General features: G+C 35.0%; 1 protein-coding gene across 1 annotated transcript; it reads right to left on the reverse strand.

Moving 5' to 3' along the window:
• Positions 1–228: 228 nt before the first annotated feature.
• On the reverse strand, positions 229–9,100 carry LOC110712185 (putative disease resistance protein RGA3). Its single transcript, XM_021890638.1, has 4 exons — positions 5,439–9,100; positions 4,977–5,074; positions 3,336–3,467; positions 229–3,227 (listed from the first exon to the last, which is right to left on the reverse strand). The coding sequence occupies exons 1-2, from the start codon at positions 8,857–8,859 to the stop codon at positions 5,055–5,057; spliced, it is 3,441 nt and encodes a 1,146-aa protein (XP_021746330.1). The 5' UTR covers positions 8,860–9,100; the 3' UTR covers positions 229–3,227; positions 3,336–3,467; positions 4,977–5,054.
• Between the last annotated feature and the right edge of the window lie 8,154 nt (positions 9,101–17,254).

Raw genomic sequence — 17,254 nt, forward strand, 5'->3', positions numbered from 1 at the left:
TGATAGATCACCAATCTTCCGCAAAGATTGTTCAAGCAAGCCAGAGCATCTAGACCGTTGCTTTTTGCCCACTACAAATTTATCTAATGTGCAGAGAGAAGTTAACATCCCAAATCTAGATTTTATAATTATACAAGTTCCTTAGATTGGTTAATTTGTTAAAGCCATTTGGAAATTCCCTAAGAAACTTACATGCCCGAATATCCAAAGCCTGCATATTCTGTAGCATTGTGATGGCCTCAGAAAGAGATAATATGGAACAACCAAGTCTAAGATACCTTAGGTGCACCAGCTTCCCGACGGAGCTGGGAAGACACTCACAATCAGCCTTAAACAAATCCAACGCACGTAAACACCTCAAGCTGGAAAAAATTTCATTGATATTTAGCAATGTAGTATGTGATAAGAGAAGAACAGATCGCATTTGCTTGGTAGCAAGCAAAGAAGATAGAACTTGCCAAGAGGAACCCACAATAAAGCTTGCATGCCTTGTGTTCTCATCTATCTGTAGCTTTGATCCATTTAGGACAGCAGTAAATTCTCCAGCCACATATTGTGCCAAGTCATGCATCAAATCATGCATTTTACAGCTGATTATATCACCACCCTCTCTAACATCCTCTAGTAAAAAAGATCTTCTAACAAGTTCCATAAATATACATCAAGTCAAATCTGCCAATACAAATGTACTCAAGATTACCATCTGTATCCCACCTAGCTACATAGTGGGCAACGGTGTTACAAGCCCGCTTAACATGACATGGCCTGGGTGAATAAAACATCATCACAAATAGCACTGTTATATCTAATATCATCATACACCAAGTATAGAGGTGAGAAACCAACAGCATTGCTATTAATAGCTTTAATCACGTTTGCAAAATCACTTTCGAGCCAAAAATGCAAGTAACCAATATGACGAGCAATGTGGATGCCATATCGAACTGCTAACGCTTCAGCATACTCCGAATTTGCTGCCCTTGTACGCTTTGTAGCACACAGCAAAACTACTCCTGCAGAATCTCTCACAACCACCCCCAGCCCCGCCTTTACACCATCCACAAAATGTGCATCGGTATTCACCTTAACATACCCAGGAGGGGGGCACTTCCATGAAGTGATTGCTGGGTGAGTAGCAGCTAAGATGGGCCTGCTGTAAACCTTTTTCGCATAGCTTTGGTACTCCTCCACCATCTTCACATAGCCTGCTGCCATCATGACAGCATCTGGATTCCCATTCTCAGAAAAAATTAATTTCTGCAAGCCCAGGACGCCTACATTAATGTTGCTGCAGTTCTCAACTCCTCACAACTTAGTTTACTCGCAAGCCACGGCCAGCGAACCGGGAAGGATTGGTTTGGTGCATCAGTTAGAGCATTAGCAAGGGGATGATGTTGCCTGATTTTTAGAGCAGCAGTGCACTCAAAAACTGCATGAAGTATTGTCTTAGAGAGGGATTCTGCTAAAAACGCTCAAAAATATCAAAATTCCCCAACTACACCCTTTTTTAACAAAATTCCCACTATATTGTCCATGTCAGCAATTACTTAACAAGTAACTTTTTTTGTTCACGCACAAACCGCTATGTATTGGTAGTTTAAAAAAAATATATATCAAATAAAGCAAACACTAGTCTTGTAGCAAGAACCAGAGATGCATAACCATGGAGAGATTAAAAGAATAGCTTAAATATCCTCTAGTCTTCTATTTCCCTTTACCTTTGCAATCCCACAGGCCCACAATTACCAACACCAACTCCGAGCAACCATAATTACAATCGTCAAAACTCGCCGAGAAAATCTTTATCTAATTGGAGCTGCACTCTAATTCAACCTCTTACTATCTCCACCTTTAATTTGTCAATTACTTAATTGTTATATTTCTCTAGCTAGCCTAGTATGTGTTTGCCTTATTTATCATCCCAATAGCTTGCTGGGAAGATGAGAGATTATTGGGGATAGTGTTGTGTTGGTGACGAAATGGTTTTCTGGGTTTAGTTAGAAAGAAACCGCTAATTCAATTTACGGTTTACCAATGTTAACTTAACTGAGTTAATTAACTGTTTTGTGCTAACTATTAACCAATGAAAAAAAATTGATTTCCTTGCCATTTTCATAAAAGTAGGGAATTAAAATAATTTTTTCTTATGTAGTCGTTTGTTAAAAATAAAAGTGTAACTTAAAAATAAAAACGGTTGCATTTGGTAAGTGTATAAAAATGGATTGAGTACGATTGCAACATGCATGTGATGACATCACAACATTAATTCTTACTTCTTAGGCCTTACTAACCTAGCTATAAGCTTATAATGGCTAATAGGCCCAATACCATCCAAAAGAAGTCTCACATTTTCACAATTATACACTGAAAAAGGATCAAAGCTAAAAACAAAAATCAGATATTATTTACTCATATGTAGAATGGAAATGGACCGGGTTTGGTATCTCGGGCATGTTGTGGATTAAAAAAATTCTTTGGGCCTAAGAAGAGTCTCTATGTTTGGTGCAATTGCTCATTAGATATCATTTTAAGGAATTTGAATTTTCAACTTTCCTCTATTTGTTTGTAAACCGAAGTAATACTCCTTGTCTTGCTAAACTTCCCAAAGGATGAAGATTATTTTCTTTTATAAAGGAATACCGCATTTTCTTCCCTATCCTTCACCCCCTCAGCCTTTTCATCATTCCATAGCTTTCCCTTCATATCCTATTTTCCTTTTCTTTCTTCTACACTAAGAAAACAAGGAAAAGAAAATGAATTTTGAAACTTGAATTCTAGTTTTCCATTGTAAATAAAATCCAGTTTAGAATATATTTCTTTGAACAAAACACAAGATGGCCCATGAACACATATGGGACATCCATACTAAAGAATAGATTCATATGAAAAACTATCTTTCAAAGTGAATAAATGAGTATTATGCTAAGACTTATAGGATATATAGCTGCCACAACATCGCAGTTAAAAACTTAGAAGCTATGAACACATCTGGAAACTGGAACAACACATAGAGAGTTCTAAGCAGCATGAAGCAGGTTGGTGGAAACTGTATAGCAATTGGATGTTGCGCAAACAGATCTCCCACCTCAATATTCTGTTTTGGCTCCGTTATTACAGCCATGAAGTGCTGGTATTTAAGTCAATGTCAGCACGCAAGCTTCCATTCCTCTTCAAAACATCATGTACCACTTCAATATCAGGGGAACGTCCTCAATATAGTTGATATCCTGAAACATAAGATTACTCATTGTAAGGGAGTGATTAGCTACCTAATATGAATCTAAGTGCTATGCTTCAAAACGTGATTAGTCATTGATGAAATGGCCCAAACTCACCACTAAGATATGGACTGTCATCATTTGTAGATTCAGATATAAATACACTAGCCTAACATTGATTAGATGTTGGCCGTGTGGCTGTGGACAATTCACCAACATTCTTCTTGCCTTATACTCCATGCATAGCACCTACGTTTACAATTTACATGACTGTTAGAAAAGAAAATCAGCAAATCATCTCTGACAAAAGTAATAAAGTATTATCAAGTGTATTCCACCCAAATTCCATGCCGGCATGCCCTATGTTAATCAGACATTCGGACATGGCTAAAATAGCGGACACGAGATCCGTGTCCAACCCTTCACTATGCACTTGGATACTACCATTAAGAGTGGAGAGGAAAAAAGAGGAGAAGCATGAAAGAAAAACACATATTTTTCGAAGACCACCACTGAAATAAAGAAGATGAAGAGAAGAAGAAAGCCAATTATTGGAAAATTTTACGAAGGAAAGAATTAAAGTAAAAAAAAAAAAAAAAAAATAGGGGTGGACGTAATGAATATTTCAAAGCTTTTGTAATATATAATTTATTTATATAAACTTAAGGGACGTACTAGACATAGCCTCCGTGTCGTAAAATTTTGAAATTTGCCGGTTCCCGAGTCCATGTAACATAGGTCATGCCCACATATTATATGAAAGGAAGCCAATCATTTAGTAGACTTTCCACAAGTTGTATCGCATATTATATACTAGATCCGTACATTGCTCTAATAAAATTCATGTCTGATGATCGATCAATAAACTTGAGTGGAAATAGAGATTTATATGACAGCCCACTTACACAAAAATTAAAATAAACACCTAAATACAGCACTAATGTGAAGCAAAGTGTAGGCAAATGAATTGACATTCCTAATGGACAATCAGTACAAAACAAGCTAGAAAAAATATAGGGGGAAAGCAATTAGAGCCATATCAACATTTTTTTCCTGGAATTAAAAGATAAGGAAACAAGAAAGACTTAGGTAGTATTCAGGGATTGTTTATTCTACGCAATTACTCCATATTGTAATATTGTACATACCAAGTACTCAGGGAAACAAGGCATACTACGTATACATATTAATTTTAGAATCGAGAATAAAACTTATCTACAAAACACAGGTTTTTTTTTTTTGGCCGTTGCCTCGTTGGATTCCATTTAAAATCAATAATTTCAGTAGCTGAATCTGATTCGCTGTATTCTCCTGATTATAGGTTGGCCTTGCAGCTAATATTCTACATTGATAATTCTACCTGGACAAACATTAGCAAAATGTTCTTTAGCTGTTTCAATATTTCTTGACCATAGTAGTATTCCAGGAAGATGACATGAAGAGTTGCTGGGGTGGACTACATCAGAACCCAAAAGAATGCTCCCTTAACACCAGCAATCACTTGAACAGGGTCATATCACTTAAAGAATCAACCTTGTAAACTCAATATACCTTGATGTCTACTGGGCTTCCAGTTCCTCATGCATTTGAAATTCAAAAAATGAGGTAAATTTAAGTAAAAAGGATCAAGCAAGAGTCTGGCTGGACCAAAAACTGAGGTTGCGGAGAGAAAAGACTGGCAGTATCACAGATAACAGGATACAGATCTAAGTAGCAAATGAAATGCATGACAAACTTAAGAATCAACAGTCAACTAACCTCAACCTTCATGTGAATTAACCTAGAATAATAATATGGTTATTCTGATCCAGGCAGCTAAAATGCCCCTGAGATGTCTCAATACCGACATATGGACGCTGCATGTAGGGAAAAGAAAACAGAGAACATCAGAATTGGCACTGATTATGCTGCTCCCAGTATGACAATCTATAATCGAATATACCATATTGCAATGGAGGACAAAAAAAAAAAAAAAAGCAAATCTCGATTATATTTTAAATTGATGAAAGTCCATAAGAGCATAAGTGGATAATAGACCATCAAATAATAATATCAAGTAACATAAAAACAATAAATAGCACTGACAGCTTCAAGTCTGCAACCATATTATATAATCAGAAATGGTTTTCACAAACAAAATAGACAGAAGCCTATCTTGAGCATTACTAATGCAAAAAGAGCTGATTAATGGTGAAGATGATAGAAGGGATATGTACTTGCCAGTGGATGGTATAAGGGACCGGTCTTGGCCATCTGGCCATTCACACCTTTTCTCAAGTTCTGGACACTTCCAAATGTTAAGTTCTTGTAATGCAGTGAGTTCACGAAAAGATTCTGGGAGTGCCACCAAATTATGGCAATTCCTTATTGACAGCCGCCGAAGCTGGGTTAAGTTGCCAAACCATTCTGGTAGGCCCCTTAATTCAGAGAGCTCATCAATATAAATTTCTTGAAGACTTGTGACATAACATAGGCTCCTAGGAAGCGATTTTAGTTTCGAAATTGAATACAAACTCAAGGAGCTAAGGCTCTTCAGGCTTTGCAAAGCAACCGGCCTGCCACTACAAGCCTCATTTTCACCATCATCATCATTCTTGACATCCCACAAATCTTCACAGTGCCAGAGCTTCAAATCCTCAAGGGAAGAGAGATGCTGCAATGCACCAATAATGTCTCTCAGTCTCCCACATTCACTGATTATAAGTTGCCTGAGAGATGATGGGGATTCAGCAATTAAATTGGTCAATTCATGGCATCCCTTAATTGAAAATGACTCCAGTGAACAAATATTAATAGTGAATGAATCCAGTTCATGAACAGATTCAATGTCCAGCTTCTTTAATGTGAAAGGAGTTGCCAAACAAGGTTCTGACAATGTTCTTAACGGATCCTTTCCATACAAGAGATGCTTTAACAGAGTTCCATGGATGTCATATGCCTCCAAAGACTCAAGTCTTGGCACCAGAGGCATTGACCTCAGCTTTGGGCAACTGTATATTCTAAGCCACGAAAGATGGGGAAAAACTCGAAAGTATTGCTGATTCCGGTCATGTCTCTGTTGATGTACATCACCCTTCACTTCTATTCTTGACCATCCCTTAAGTTTGCAGAGATGCTGCAGCTCCAGACGTTCTAATGATGGGAAGTATGCTGCAGCAGAAGAGATATCATTGCCACCAAAATCTACATATTCTAATACTTCAAGAAAACCAAGTTCAAGAAACCTGAGATGAGGGAGTTGACTCATGGGAGGGAGACATTTGCATCGGTGGCAAAATTGAATGCACAAAGAAACAAGGTTAGGGAGTAAGCAAAGGGACTCATCAATCCCCCACCTTGGAAATCTCACTCCTGTCCAATCCATCACATGTAGCCTTTTAAGAGTTGGAGGAGGTTGCATGTATTCTAGCACCAAAGTCTCTTCATCCTCATCAGCACGAGTTGGATCTCCATACACGGATGACCATCTTAATACTAGGTCAACAATTTTCTTATCCTTTAAATTGCCCACCATTGCCTCAGATACAGCTTCTCTCCGATATTTTACTTGATAGATCACCAATCTTCCGCAAAGATTGTTTAAGCAAGCCAGAGCATCTAGACCGTTACTTTTGCCCACTACAAATTTATCTAATGTGCAGAGAGAAGTTAACATCCCAAATCTAGATGGCATATCATTCAATCCAATTTTATAATTATACAAGTTCCTTAGATTGGTTAATTTGTTAAAGCCATTTGGAAATTCCCTAAGAAACTTACATGCCCGAATATCCAAAGTCTGCAAATTCTGTAGCATTGTGATGGCCTCAGAAAGAGATAATATGGAACAACCAAGTCTAAGATACCTTAGGTGCACCAGCTTCCCGACGGAGCTGGGAAGACACTCACAATCAGCCTTAAACAAATCCAACGCACGTAAACACCTCAAGCTGGAAAAAAATTCATTGATATTTAGCAATGTAGTATGTGATAAGAGAAGAACAGATCGCATTTCCTTGGTAGCAAGCAAAGAAGATGGAACTTTCCAAGAGGAACCCACAATAAAGCTTGCATGCCTTGTGTTCTCATCTATCTGTAGCTTTGATCCATTTAGGACAGCAGTAAACTCTCCAGCCACATATTGTGCCAAGTCATGCATCAAATCATGCATTTTACAGCTGATAATATCACCATCCTCACCTCTAACATCCTCTAGTAAAAAAGATCTTCTCAAAAGTTCCATAAAATATACATCGCCAACATCCATAGCACTTTCACTACCGTGTGATGACATAATGAATCCTTGGGCCATCCAAAGATCAATCAGATGTTGCTTTCTCAAAACATAATCCTTGGGAAAGACAGAGCAGTATGCAAAGCATTGCTTTAATTGTGAGGGCAAGTGATCATAGCTTAGCTTCAAAGTTGACATAATACTATCTTCATTCTGAGTTATCATCCTCAGCTCCTTATCCTTGAAAATCTTCCATTCTATCTCAGCATCTTTAGAATAAAGAAGGCCAGCTATAGTCCGTATGACAAGTGGAACATCAGCACATCTTTTAACTATCTCTCTGCCTATGCTTGTCAAGTTTGGATTTCTAGGCTCTTGTCCTTGTTTGAATGCTAGGTTTCTAAACAACTCCCAAGACTTCCCCTCAGACAGGCCTTTCAATTCATAGGGTACAACAGTGCCCATATTAAGAGCCACTACCCTAGACCTACAGGTTACAATTATTCTGCTTCCTTGTTTACCACCACATAGAAGGCGCTTCAGAGAAAGCCACCTCTCACGATCCTCGTCCCATACATCATCTAATACAAGCAAGTATTTCTTATCATCGACAGCATTCTGAAGGCGGATCTGAAGTTCTTCCATACTCAAATGTTGACAATCACTACCAGTGACCGAGCTAAGAATTTTTCGTGCGAACTCTTCCATACTAACAACATCAGACACACATGCCCAACCCCTCAGCTCAAATTGTTTTTGAACATTTTTGTCATTATAAACAAGCTGAGCAAGAGTTGTTTTCCCTAAACCACCAATCCCAACAATTGGGATCACAGAATATCTTCCCTCAACATCATCAATGTTTAAAACCATATCTATAAGTGCTTTTCTATCTTCATCTCTACCAACTACCTCTTCCTCCATGATGAAAGAACAGGTACGTTCCTTTTTAGACAAACTAACTGAAGGTTGTTCCTCAACAGAACACACCCCGAGATTAAGGCTTTGCATTTCTGAAGTTATGATTTTAAACTCCTTCATAACAGCCTTAACCTCATAAGCAACTTTGCTATTCCTGAAATGGCTAAAAGGGCTTAACTTAGAAAACAAAACGTGCAGCGGTTTAGTCAGCTTCCCTGCAGCAATCAGCTGGGTCTCTTTATCAGCTATTGCAACCTCTTCAAACAAATCCTCCATTTGGTAGAGAACATTTTTCAGTCTTTTCAGCCACAACTTTACAAGAGCTCCACTCTCTCCTTCCCCTCGCCTCTCCGCATCAAGAACCCGAGCTTGGATCATCATCATTGTTTTCTGAAGCTCTTCGACCTTATTTCTCCCACCAAAGTACAGGGCGATCTTTTCATGAGCTGATTTGCCTAAAACCTCCAGAAGCTTTAGAACAACATCTGACACTATGACTTCAGCCATTTCTTTCTCCCCTTATATTTTCTCTAGCCTTTTTTTCCCTTCAACTTTGCTATCTTCGAAACCTCACTACAGCTCAAGCAGAATATTGTCTTTTTAATCTTATTTTTTTTACTTCCACAAAGTATCACTTGGATCAGGATACATACTTCGGTGAAGGGATTGATGTAGCTTCAATCCTATATGGTAAGATAGTTTGTATGTTAACTTAATTGTGGAAAAGTCTTTGATCTTGACAACTGGCTGAAATAATAGTCCTACTGGACTAATATGAGGAATATTATACTAGTATATATAATGTGAAACTTTGACAATTCTTTCAGATGTATGACAATATTTCTAAATTTTAACAGTATGTCAATATCTAGCACATCAAAGAAAGTATCATAACAAAAAGTAATAATGTCAAGAGGTCAAATCACAAAACTAAGAAATAAATCTAATTTCTCAACAGCCAATATTCATCATATATCAAATTTATAATTTTAAGGTGTACATAATACAACAATATCCCTACTTAAAGAGCTTACTTCACTTTGATGCCCAGTGACTGAACGACGTCTGCCCTTCAATTCTTTTTTACTTGTACTAAAAACTTTTTCTGTAAGGAAGAATTAAAATATCAGATATTTCGTAATCAATATAACAAATGATTTTGCTGTGTATTAAAGTCACTATGCGAGTGTTACTTTTCTTGTTCATACTCTCAAGGCAACTTAAACTGACCTAAAATCAACTACTAACACTTTTGAAAAATCTCGACACGAGGACGACTTTGTCCACTTTTTATAATTGCGTACAATCATGACTAATATACTATATAAGTGATATGTGACAAGGATTAATCAGTCTAAATTCATTATATAATAGACAATTAATAGTACAGTTTACATTGAACAAAAAAACCTTGAAAAAGATTTTATGCCTAAACTAACCCGCACTTTTGGTGAAATAATATAAACCTATGCATCACTTATCTGTTCATATCATTCATATATACTTTTTTTTTCCCCAACAATCATTCATATATACTTGGTATATAGTACTAATTTAGAAATCTCCATGCACTTATAAATATGTATTAAAGGTGAAATCATAGATTAAAGTATTATTCCAAATCTTTCTTATAAACATATAATCCGTATGACACTTTCCATCCATTTTTTTTACAAATCTTCTTATAAGATATATAATCCACTATTACATATTTCTTCCTCTATTACCATTCTCCCTTTATATACTTGTATATATTAATTAAAAAATATTCCAAATCTTTTTTTTTTCTTTTTATATTAAGAAAAACTAAATTACATGTAATAATGCAATTATTCTCATCAAAATACCAGTAATGTGAAACACCTTGTCAAAAAAAAACATTAACACTTACTTTAAAAAGAAATTTAATTAATATAACGAAAATTCGTTAAAGAAGTGGGTAAAATATAGAAAAGTAAAGAAGACTAAACTAGATTAGTACTAGACCAAAGCATATTTTTTATTCAAATAAAACGATTGATTCATATTTTTTGAAAAAGTTCGAGTCACGCAACATGTTTTAACTTGTGAAAAATAAATAATTAAAATTAAGAAAAAAAAAAGTAAGAAAAAAAATAAAGAATATATATATATATATATATATATATATAATTCAATTGCTGAAAAATTATTGATTGCATATTTTAACTTATGTTAACAGCTATATATGGAGTATTAGAGGTGTCAATTCAGGTAATAAATAAAGACACAAAAGTAAAACAAAAAATATATAATTCAATTGCTGAAAAAATTACTAATTGCATAATTTAACTTATGTTTGCAGTTACAGAGTATTAGCAGTGTTAATTCAGTAGCCGGATGGAGTTTGAGTTAACCCACAATGTGACGGAATTATTTGGGTCGGGTATGCTTGGGTCTTATCCTTTTAATCGGTCTCAGTTCGAATTGAATTGGGCTCGGGTCTCAAGTCGGCTCTGCATATAATATAAGCTCACGAAACATAAATTCTAATTAGTTATGATAAGGGTTAATAAGGGTCACTTAACTTAATTTTACAACTAAAAGTAAAAATCAAGAGAATCACCCTAAATTTCTTTAATATGTAATTATGTATATCTTTAAATTAAATATTTTTATATTATCAATATATTAAGATTTGGGTTATGCTCAATTCATAGATTGGACCTAACTTATAGTTGGGATATGTTTGATTGACTAGATTTGACAAAACTTAGGTAATGTTCAATTCACCACATTTTTTTTATTTGATTAGCTAAATTATTATTTGATCTGATTTGCAGATTTATTCAATGAGATGTCATTTGATTTGCACTTTGCAATTTATAATTTTTTAAGACAAATTTTTGTATGTGGCTGGGCACACCGTGTGGCAGGAGTTATCCAAGTTACTCAGTCAGGGGTTACTTGAGGGGTTCGGTCAGGGGTTACTTGAGGGATTCGGACAAGGATTAATCGAAGGGTTAATTACTCGATCAAGGGTTACTTGAAGGTTTACTCGGTCAAGGGTTACTCGAGTTACTCGGTTAGGGGTTACTTGAGGGATTCGGTCAAAGGTTACTCGAGGGGTTACTCGGTCAGGGGTCACTTAAGGGGTTACTCGATCAGGAGTAACTCGAGTAACCCCAACCACCACACGGTGTGGTCAGTCACGCACACAGAAAAATCCCCATTTTTTAAACTTCGAAAATATAATTGTCCAACGATAAATAAAAGCGAATAAACAAATATAATATGATTTGCTAGACGGTTTAATCTGATTATTTCTAAAATAAGTTGAATTGAACATAACCTTGATAATTAGAGTAATATTTAATAAATGAACTTATTATACCGTGCAATTGCACGGGTACTATACTAGTTAATTTTACTAAACTGAAATTAATTTTAAGGTGAACTTAACAGGGCCTAAGTCTAATACTCAATACTTCTGTAATAATCGCAATATTTTTTTTCTTATCTATTTTATAATAATAAACACTTCCTTATTTGATAAAGACTCACTTATCTTTTATCATTTCTCTTTCTGACAACCAACTTATACTTACTAGATTAGTGCCCGTGCGATGCACGGTAGTTATAATTTTTTTTGCCATAATTAAATTGTGATATAATATAAAAATGAAGCAACTCATGTAGAATGAATAAATGCAATGCATATAAGAAAGATGAAATAATAAGGTATAGTAAAAATTATTAAAACTACATTGAGAAGAAAAAAAATGGTTATGTTTGATTAGTTGTGTTGAAAATATTTTAAAATAGTATACATTATATTACATTTATATGATGCATGTTATTCCCAATAAAACTATACAACGTAGATGTCGTATGTATGCCTTTTTATTAATGAATTAATTTTAGTTAAAATAAAAACAAAACCAAAAAAAAAAAAACTATACAATGTACTTCCAAAAAATAAGCTAAGTAAAATAATTTTAAGATTAAAAAATCTTAAAACTAACATCATATGGTGGGATATTTTTTTTAATGATAGCAACATATGTCCAAAATGATCGATGTATACATAACCTGTTTTAGTAATAATTAATAGATTTTTGAAGGGAAAAAAGTTGGTAAAATTATTACAAAATTATTTTACAGAAAGCTAACTCAATTATTATTATGTCATGAGGTTTCAAATCAACACCATGAATAGAAATGTTTCCCTTGAACCCCACTATTGTACAACTATATAATGGTAATTTAACTATTAATATTGTATATTTGGCATAATCTCCACCATACATTAACCTTCTAAATTATAGTTTATTCTCCCTTAATCAAAAGGTCTCAAAATCTTATGTAACTATTTTAAGTAAATAGAACACGGAATAAAATGAATACAATTGTTATAAAGATAATATATAACATTAGGAATAATATACTATTATAGTTGTATTATTCGCTTTTATTTATCGTTATAAAGATAATACATAACATATAATATGACACGTATCATTCCTGGTGTATGTTTTAATATTATGTTATTGATATTATAAATTTTACTTTTTGAACCCTATTCTATGATTTTCCTACAACTTTGTGCCCACCCTACTATTGCAATTATTACAAAACAGATAAAGTAGTCGATAATAGCAAAGCAAAACGAGAAAACTCAAGGTTAAAGTATGATGCACAAAAAAAAATACTCTTGTAAATCAGCGGTAGTATAGTCATTTTAGGTGATAGATAAAGGTAGCTTTGTCATTTCACTTGATAAATGAAGGATAGTTTAGTCGTTTTATCCACTGTGTTTTTTTAAAGATGGTTGATTTACAACTATGGTAAATAAGCCTCTTGATTAACTAGATATTCCTCTAATTTAAATTATATTTAAATAGGAATATTTTGAAGAATAGATCTCTCAAGTATCACCACATATAAATGTCCCACATTGGTTGAAAAAGACAGAGTTAATCACTTTATAAGACTAAGGGGCTACTCCACCTATTGCCATATGATTTTGGGATGTAACCTCCTTTGGTCTTATGAAGAGAACTCTCTTTCTCTTGGTTGTGAGTGCAGCCCAGACCCTATTTAACAGAATAGTAACATTGAATTTTACACTTCCAAGTATCCCAATTTATTTTTAAACTTGAAAAACTCTTGATCCGTGCATTATACATAAGCTTTAATTAGATCAACTTTGATAATTTATGGTTAATGAAATATACATTCGTGTCAAATTTTGTTACATGTGCTTTAATTTATATCATGAAGCGAGTAGGTTGTAAATAAAGAAACATGTAGAAAATATCAAAATATACATTTTTTTGCCCACTTTTTCTTATTGTTTTGACCATTCACATTAATACACATCGGTTATTATCGGTTATTAATATGACGAATCAAACAAAGCCCTATAAGCTATGACTATAACTTCTATAACATCTTTCATTTTGAAAATAATTTAGAATGGCTATAATATTCCATACAAGAATATCAAAAGGAATTTAATAGAGTAATTATCATAAGTGTATGTATATTTTATAAAAAAACCCATGACCATCCACCAAATATGCGAGGAGAGAATAACAATATACATTTTTCTTATCTCAGTTTGATGATACAAGGGTAGTATGTAAAGAAGGGATACATAATGGGAATACAAATGCAAATCATACCTTTATTAAAAGGTACTAGGAAGAGAGGGGGAGATAAGCATATTCTCACAACTATGAACCATTTATCCTAGAGTAGATATTATTCTCAATTCATATCAAATAAGAAAATATCATTATCTTATGCATATTGATTAACTAGTTCCCTATCCTGGAAAACAAAAAACCCTATCCTTATCACACCCTATAATCTCCTTATGTGTCTTTTTCTGAATTATTATGTTTATGATATCTAGTACGGAGTATCATGTGATTTTTATTACTCGTGTTTTTTTTTTATTTGTTTCATTTGGAATCTTGTACGTATATTATGGTGCAAATGAAATCTTATGATATAATTATTTCCTATATTTTAAAACACAGTCATGTGATATCTTGTTAAATTCGTCTCAATTTTATTTTTTCAAGTATTTTTTTAATTATGTTTCTTACTTAAATTTTAACATTTAGAGCATGTTTGGTAAAAGTGTTTTTTTTTTTTTTTTTTTTTTTTTTGGAAATGAATTTAATTTAACTATTACCGACACAAAGTGTTTAGTTAAAAGGTTTGGGTAAAAAGGATATAATGGTTTCCATTTAATATAACAATTACCCTTACTGTCCTCAAACAAAAAGAAAGGGAGTTCAAATAAGGGCCTCTTCTGGTTTATTGAAAACAACTGAACTGAACTGAACTTATTGGGGCTGAATTGAACTGAACTGAGTAGAGCTGAAATGAATTGTATATGGGCCTGTTGTGATTTACTAAACTGAGCTGAACTGAATATATTTTATGAGAAAAGGAAATTAGGAACTAAACTGAACTGAAATTTAGCTAATGAGAATCACTACAAGAAAAAGGCCAGATTCCGACGGACACAAAATTCCGTCGGAAATCCTCTATATTCCGGCGGATTTATATTCCGTCGGAAATTTCCTACGGAATAAAAATCCATCTGAATTTATGGGCTTTCCGATGGAATCTTCCGTCGGAAAATTTATATTCCGACGGAAATAAAATCCGTAGGAAATTTCCGACGGAATATTCCTTCGAAACGTTGAATTTCCGACAGAATTAAAATCCGTCGGAATCTTATTTAAAAAAAAACAAATTCTTTTACAAACTAAACCCTAAAACAGCCCACCTCCCATTTCCGCCACTTCCCGGCCCCTTTCTCCTTCTCTTTTCTCCCCCTTCTCTTTCCTCCGCCCTCTCTTTCTCTCTCTTCTCCTTCTCCTTCCTCCATTTCTCTTCTCCTTCTCAGTTCGATCTCCTCTCTCCTCCGCCCTCTCTTTCTCTCTCTTCTCCTTCTCCTCCCTTCTCCTTCTCATTTCTCGTCTCTTCTCCTTCTCATTTATCCTCTCTTCTCCCTGCGTAACCAATTACCACCACCTTTGCCACTGCGTAACCAACACCACCGCCACCACGGGGTTTGTTTTGTTTATTTTCATGGTTTTTTAGGCCAAATTCGACCATTAAAAGCCTAGATCTAGACTTTTTATGGCCGAATTTGGCCTTGTTAAACCGTTTTCGTGGTGAAATTCAAGCCCATTTCAATTTAAGGTATGTTTTATTATTTAATTTTTCGATTTTCTGATTCTTTTTCTTTGTTTTTTTTTAATTTTTTGGGTGTAAAGTTGTCGTGTGTGCGTGTGTGATGTGTGGGCTGGTGGTGGGTGGCGATTTTTGAAGGTGGTGGGTGGTTTTGTGGGTTTGATGGCGGGGGTTTGGGTGGACGTCTGTTATAGATCTTGGTGGTTTCGGGTTTTTTGTGTAGTTTCGGGTGGTTTCGGGTTTTTTTTGGAAGGTTTCGGGTTTGGGTGGTGGTTGTAGGGTGGTGTGGGTTGGTGGTACAGGTTAGGGGGACTGGTGGGTTAAGGTGGGTGGTGTGGGCTGGTGCAGTGGTGGGGGCTGGTGCGGAGTGGTGGCGGTTAAGGGGTAGGTGAGGCCGTGGGCTGGTGGTGTGGGGTGGGGAGTGGTGGCGGTTAAGGGGTAGGGAGCAGGGGATGGGTAGAGGGCAGGGGATGTAGGCCGGTGGCGCTGGGTGTGGGTGTGGGTGGGGGTGGTCTGGGCAAGTGGGGTGGGGGGCTGTTTTTTTTTTTATTGACTTTTCCGACGGAAATTTCCGTCGGAATATGACTCTTCCGACGGAATTTTCTGTCGGAAACGTATCCAACTCCGACGGAAATTTCCGTCGGAAAATTGCGACGGACTTTCAATTAAAGTCAAAAACAGCGCCGACAGAATTAAATCCGTCGAAAATTCCGTCGGAATAACGCCTTCCGACGGAATTTCCGTCGGAAAAGGTTGAATTTCCTACAAAGGGTGTTGCGACAAACTAATTCCGACGGAATTCCGACGGATTTTCCTATGTTTTCGACGGAATTTTTCCGTCGGAATCCAGCTGTTTTCTTGTAGTGAATAGGCCCTATAAGAGAAGGAAATTAGGAACTAAACTGAATTGAACTAAATTGATTGGAGATGAACTGAACTGAACTGAACTAAAATTAAGCTGAACAGAACATGCCCTAATTTCCTTCAGCTTAATTTCAGTTCAGCTTAATTTCTGAACTGAACTGAACTGAAATTAAGGGCCTGTTCTGTTCAGCTTAATTTCAGTTCAGTTCAGTTAAGCTCCAATCAGTTCAATTTAATTCCTAATTTCCTTCTATCATAAACAATTCATTTCATCTCTATTCAGTTCAGTTCAGTAAATCGGAAGAAGCTCTAAGTGATTCATTTTTATGGTAAAACCAAACAAATGAAAATCTAATTTAAGAGTTAAATAAATTCATTTATAGTTTCTCTCTTATTTGTTTCGTTTTCAATCCATTTTGAATATTCATACCAAATGTTCCGTTAAAATAAAACAAAAGAAATATATCAAAATGAACATGAATGAGTCGTATAAAGTACTCTGTCTTGCATTTTTGTAAGGAATTATTGCTTGCATATAATAACTCATTTCACAAGCAATTTTTAGTAATGTAATTTTGTTTCATATTGGTATAACATAACAGCAACCCACTACCACATATTTTCATAATATCTTCATCATTTCTTTCTCCAAATCCATATCACCTTCTTTAATTATGTAGACAAAATTTTATTTCTAGTTTTGTGTAACATCTTAATATTTTAGCTAAGTAAAATGAGGTTTATGGGTTGCTAACCCAGGCCATATTGATAGTTTAAATAATAAGTACAAATATTATACAAGTAATTTAAGTAACATATAGAACAATATAAAAATGAAGAGTAGGTCAAGCTAAAAGTATAC

The sequence above is a fragment of the Chenopodium quinoa genome, unplaced genomic scaffold (genome assembly GCF_001683475.1).
Source record: "Chenopodium quinoa cultivar QQ74 unplaced genomic scaffold, ASM168347v1, whole genome shotgun sequence".
Classification (NCBI taxonomy): domain Eukaryota; kingdom Viridiplantae; phylum Streptophyta; class Magnoliopsida; order Caryophyllales; family Amaranthaceae; genus Chenopodium; species Chenopodium quinoa.

Coding starts and splice junctions, on each gene's coding strand:
- LOC110712185 (XM_021890638.1), bottom strand. CDS start 8,859: ATGGCTGAAGTCATAGTGTCAGATGTTGTTCTAAAGCTTCTGGAGGTT. Junction 5,075..5,438: donor GTCCCTTATACCATCCACTG/GCAAGTACATAT, acceptor CCCTACATGCAG/CGTCCATATGTCGGTATTGA.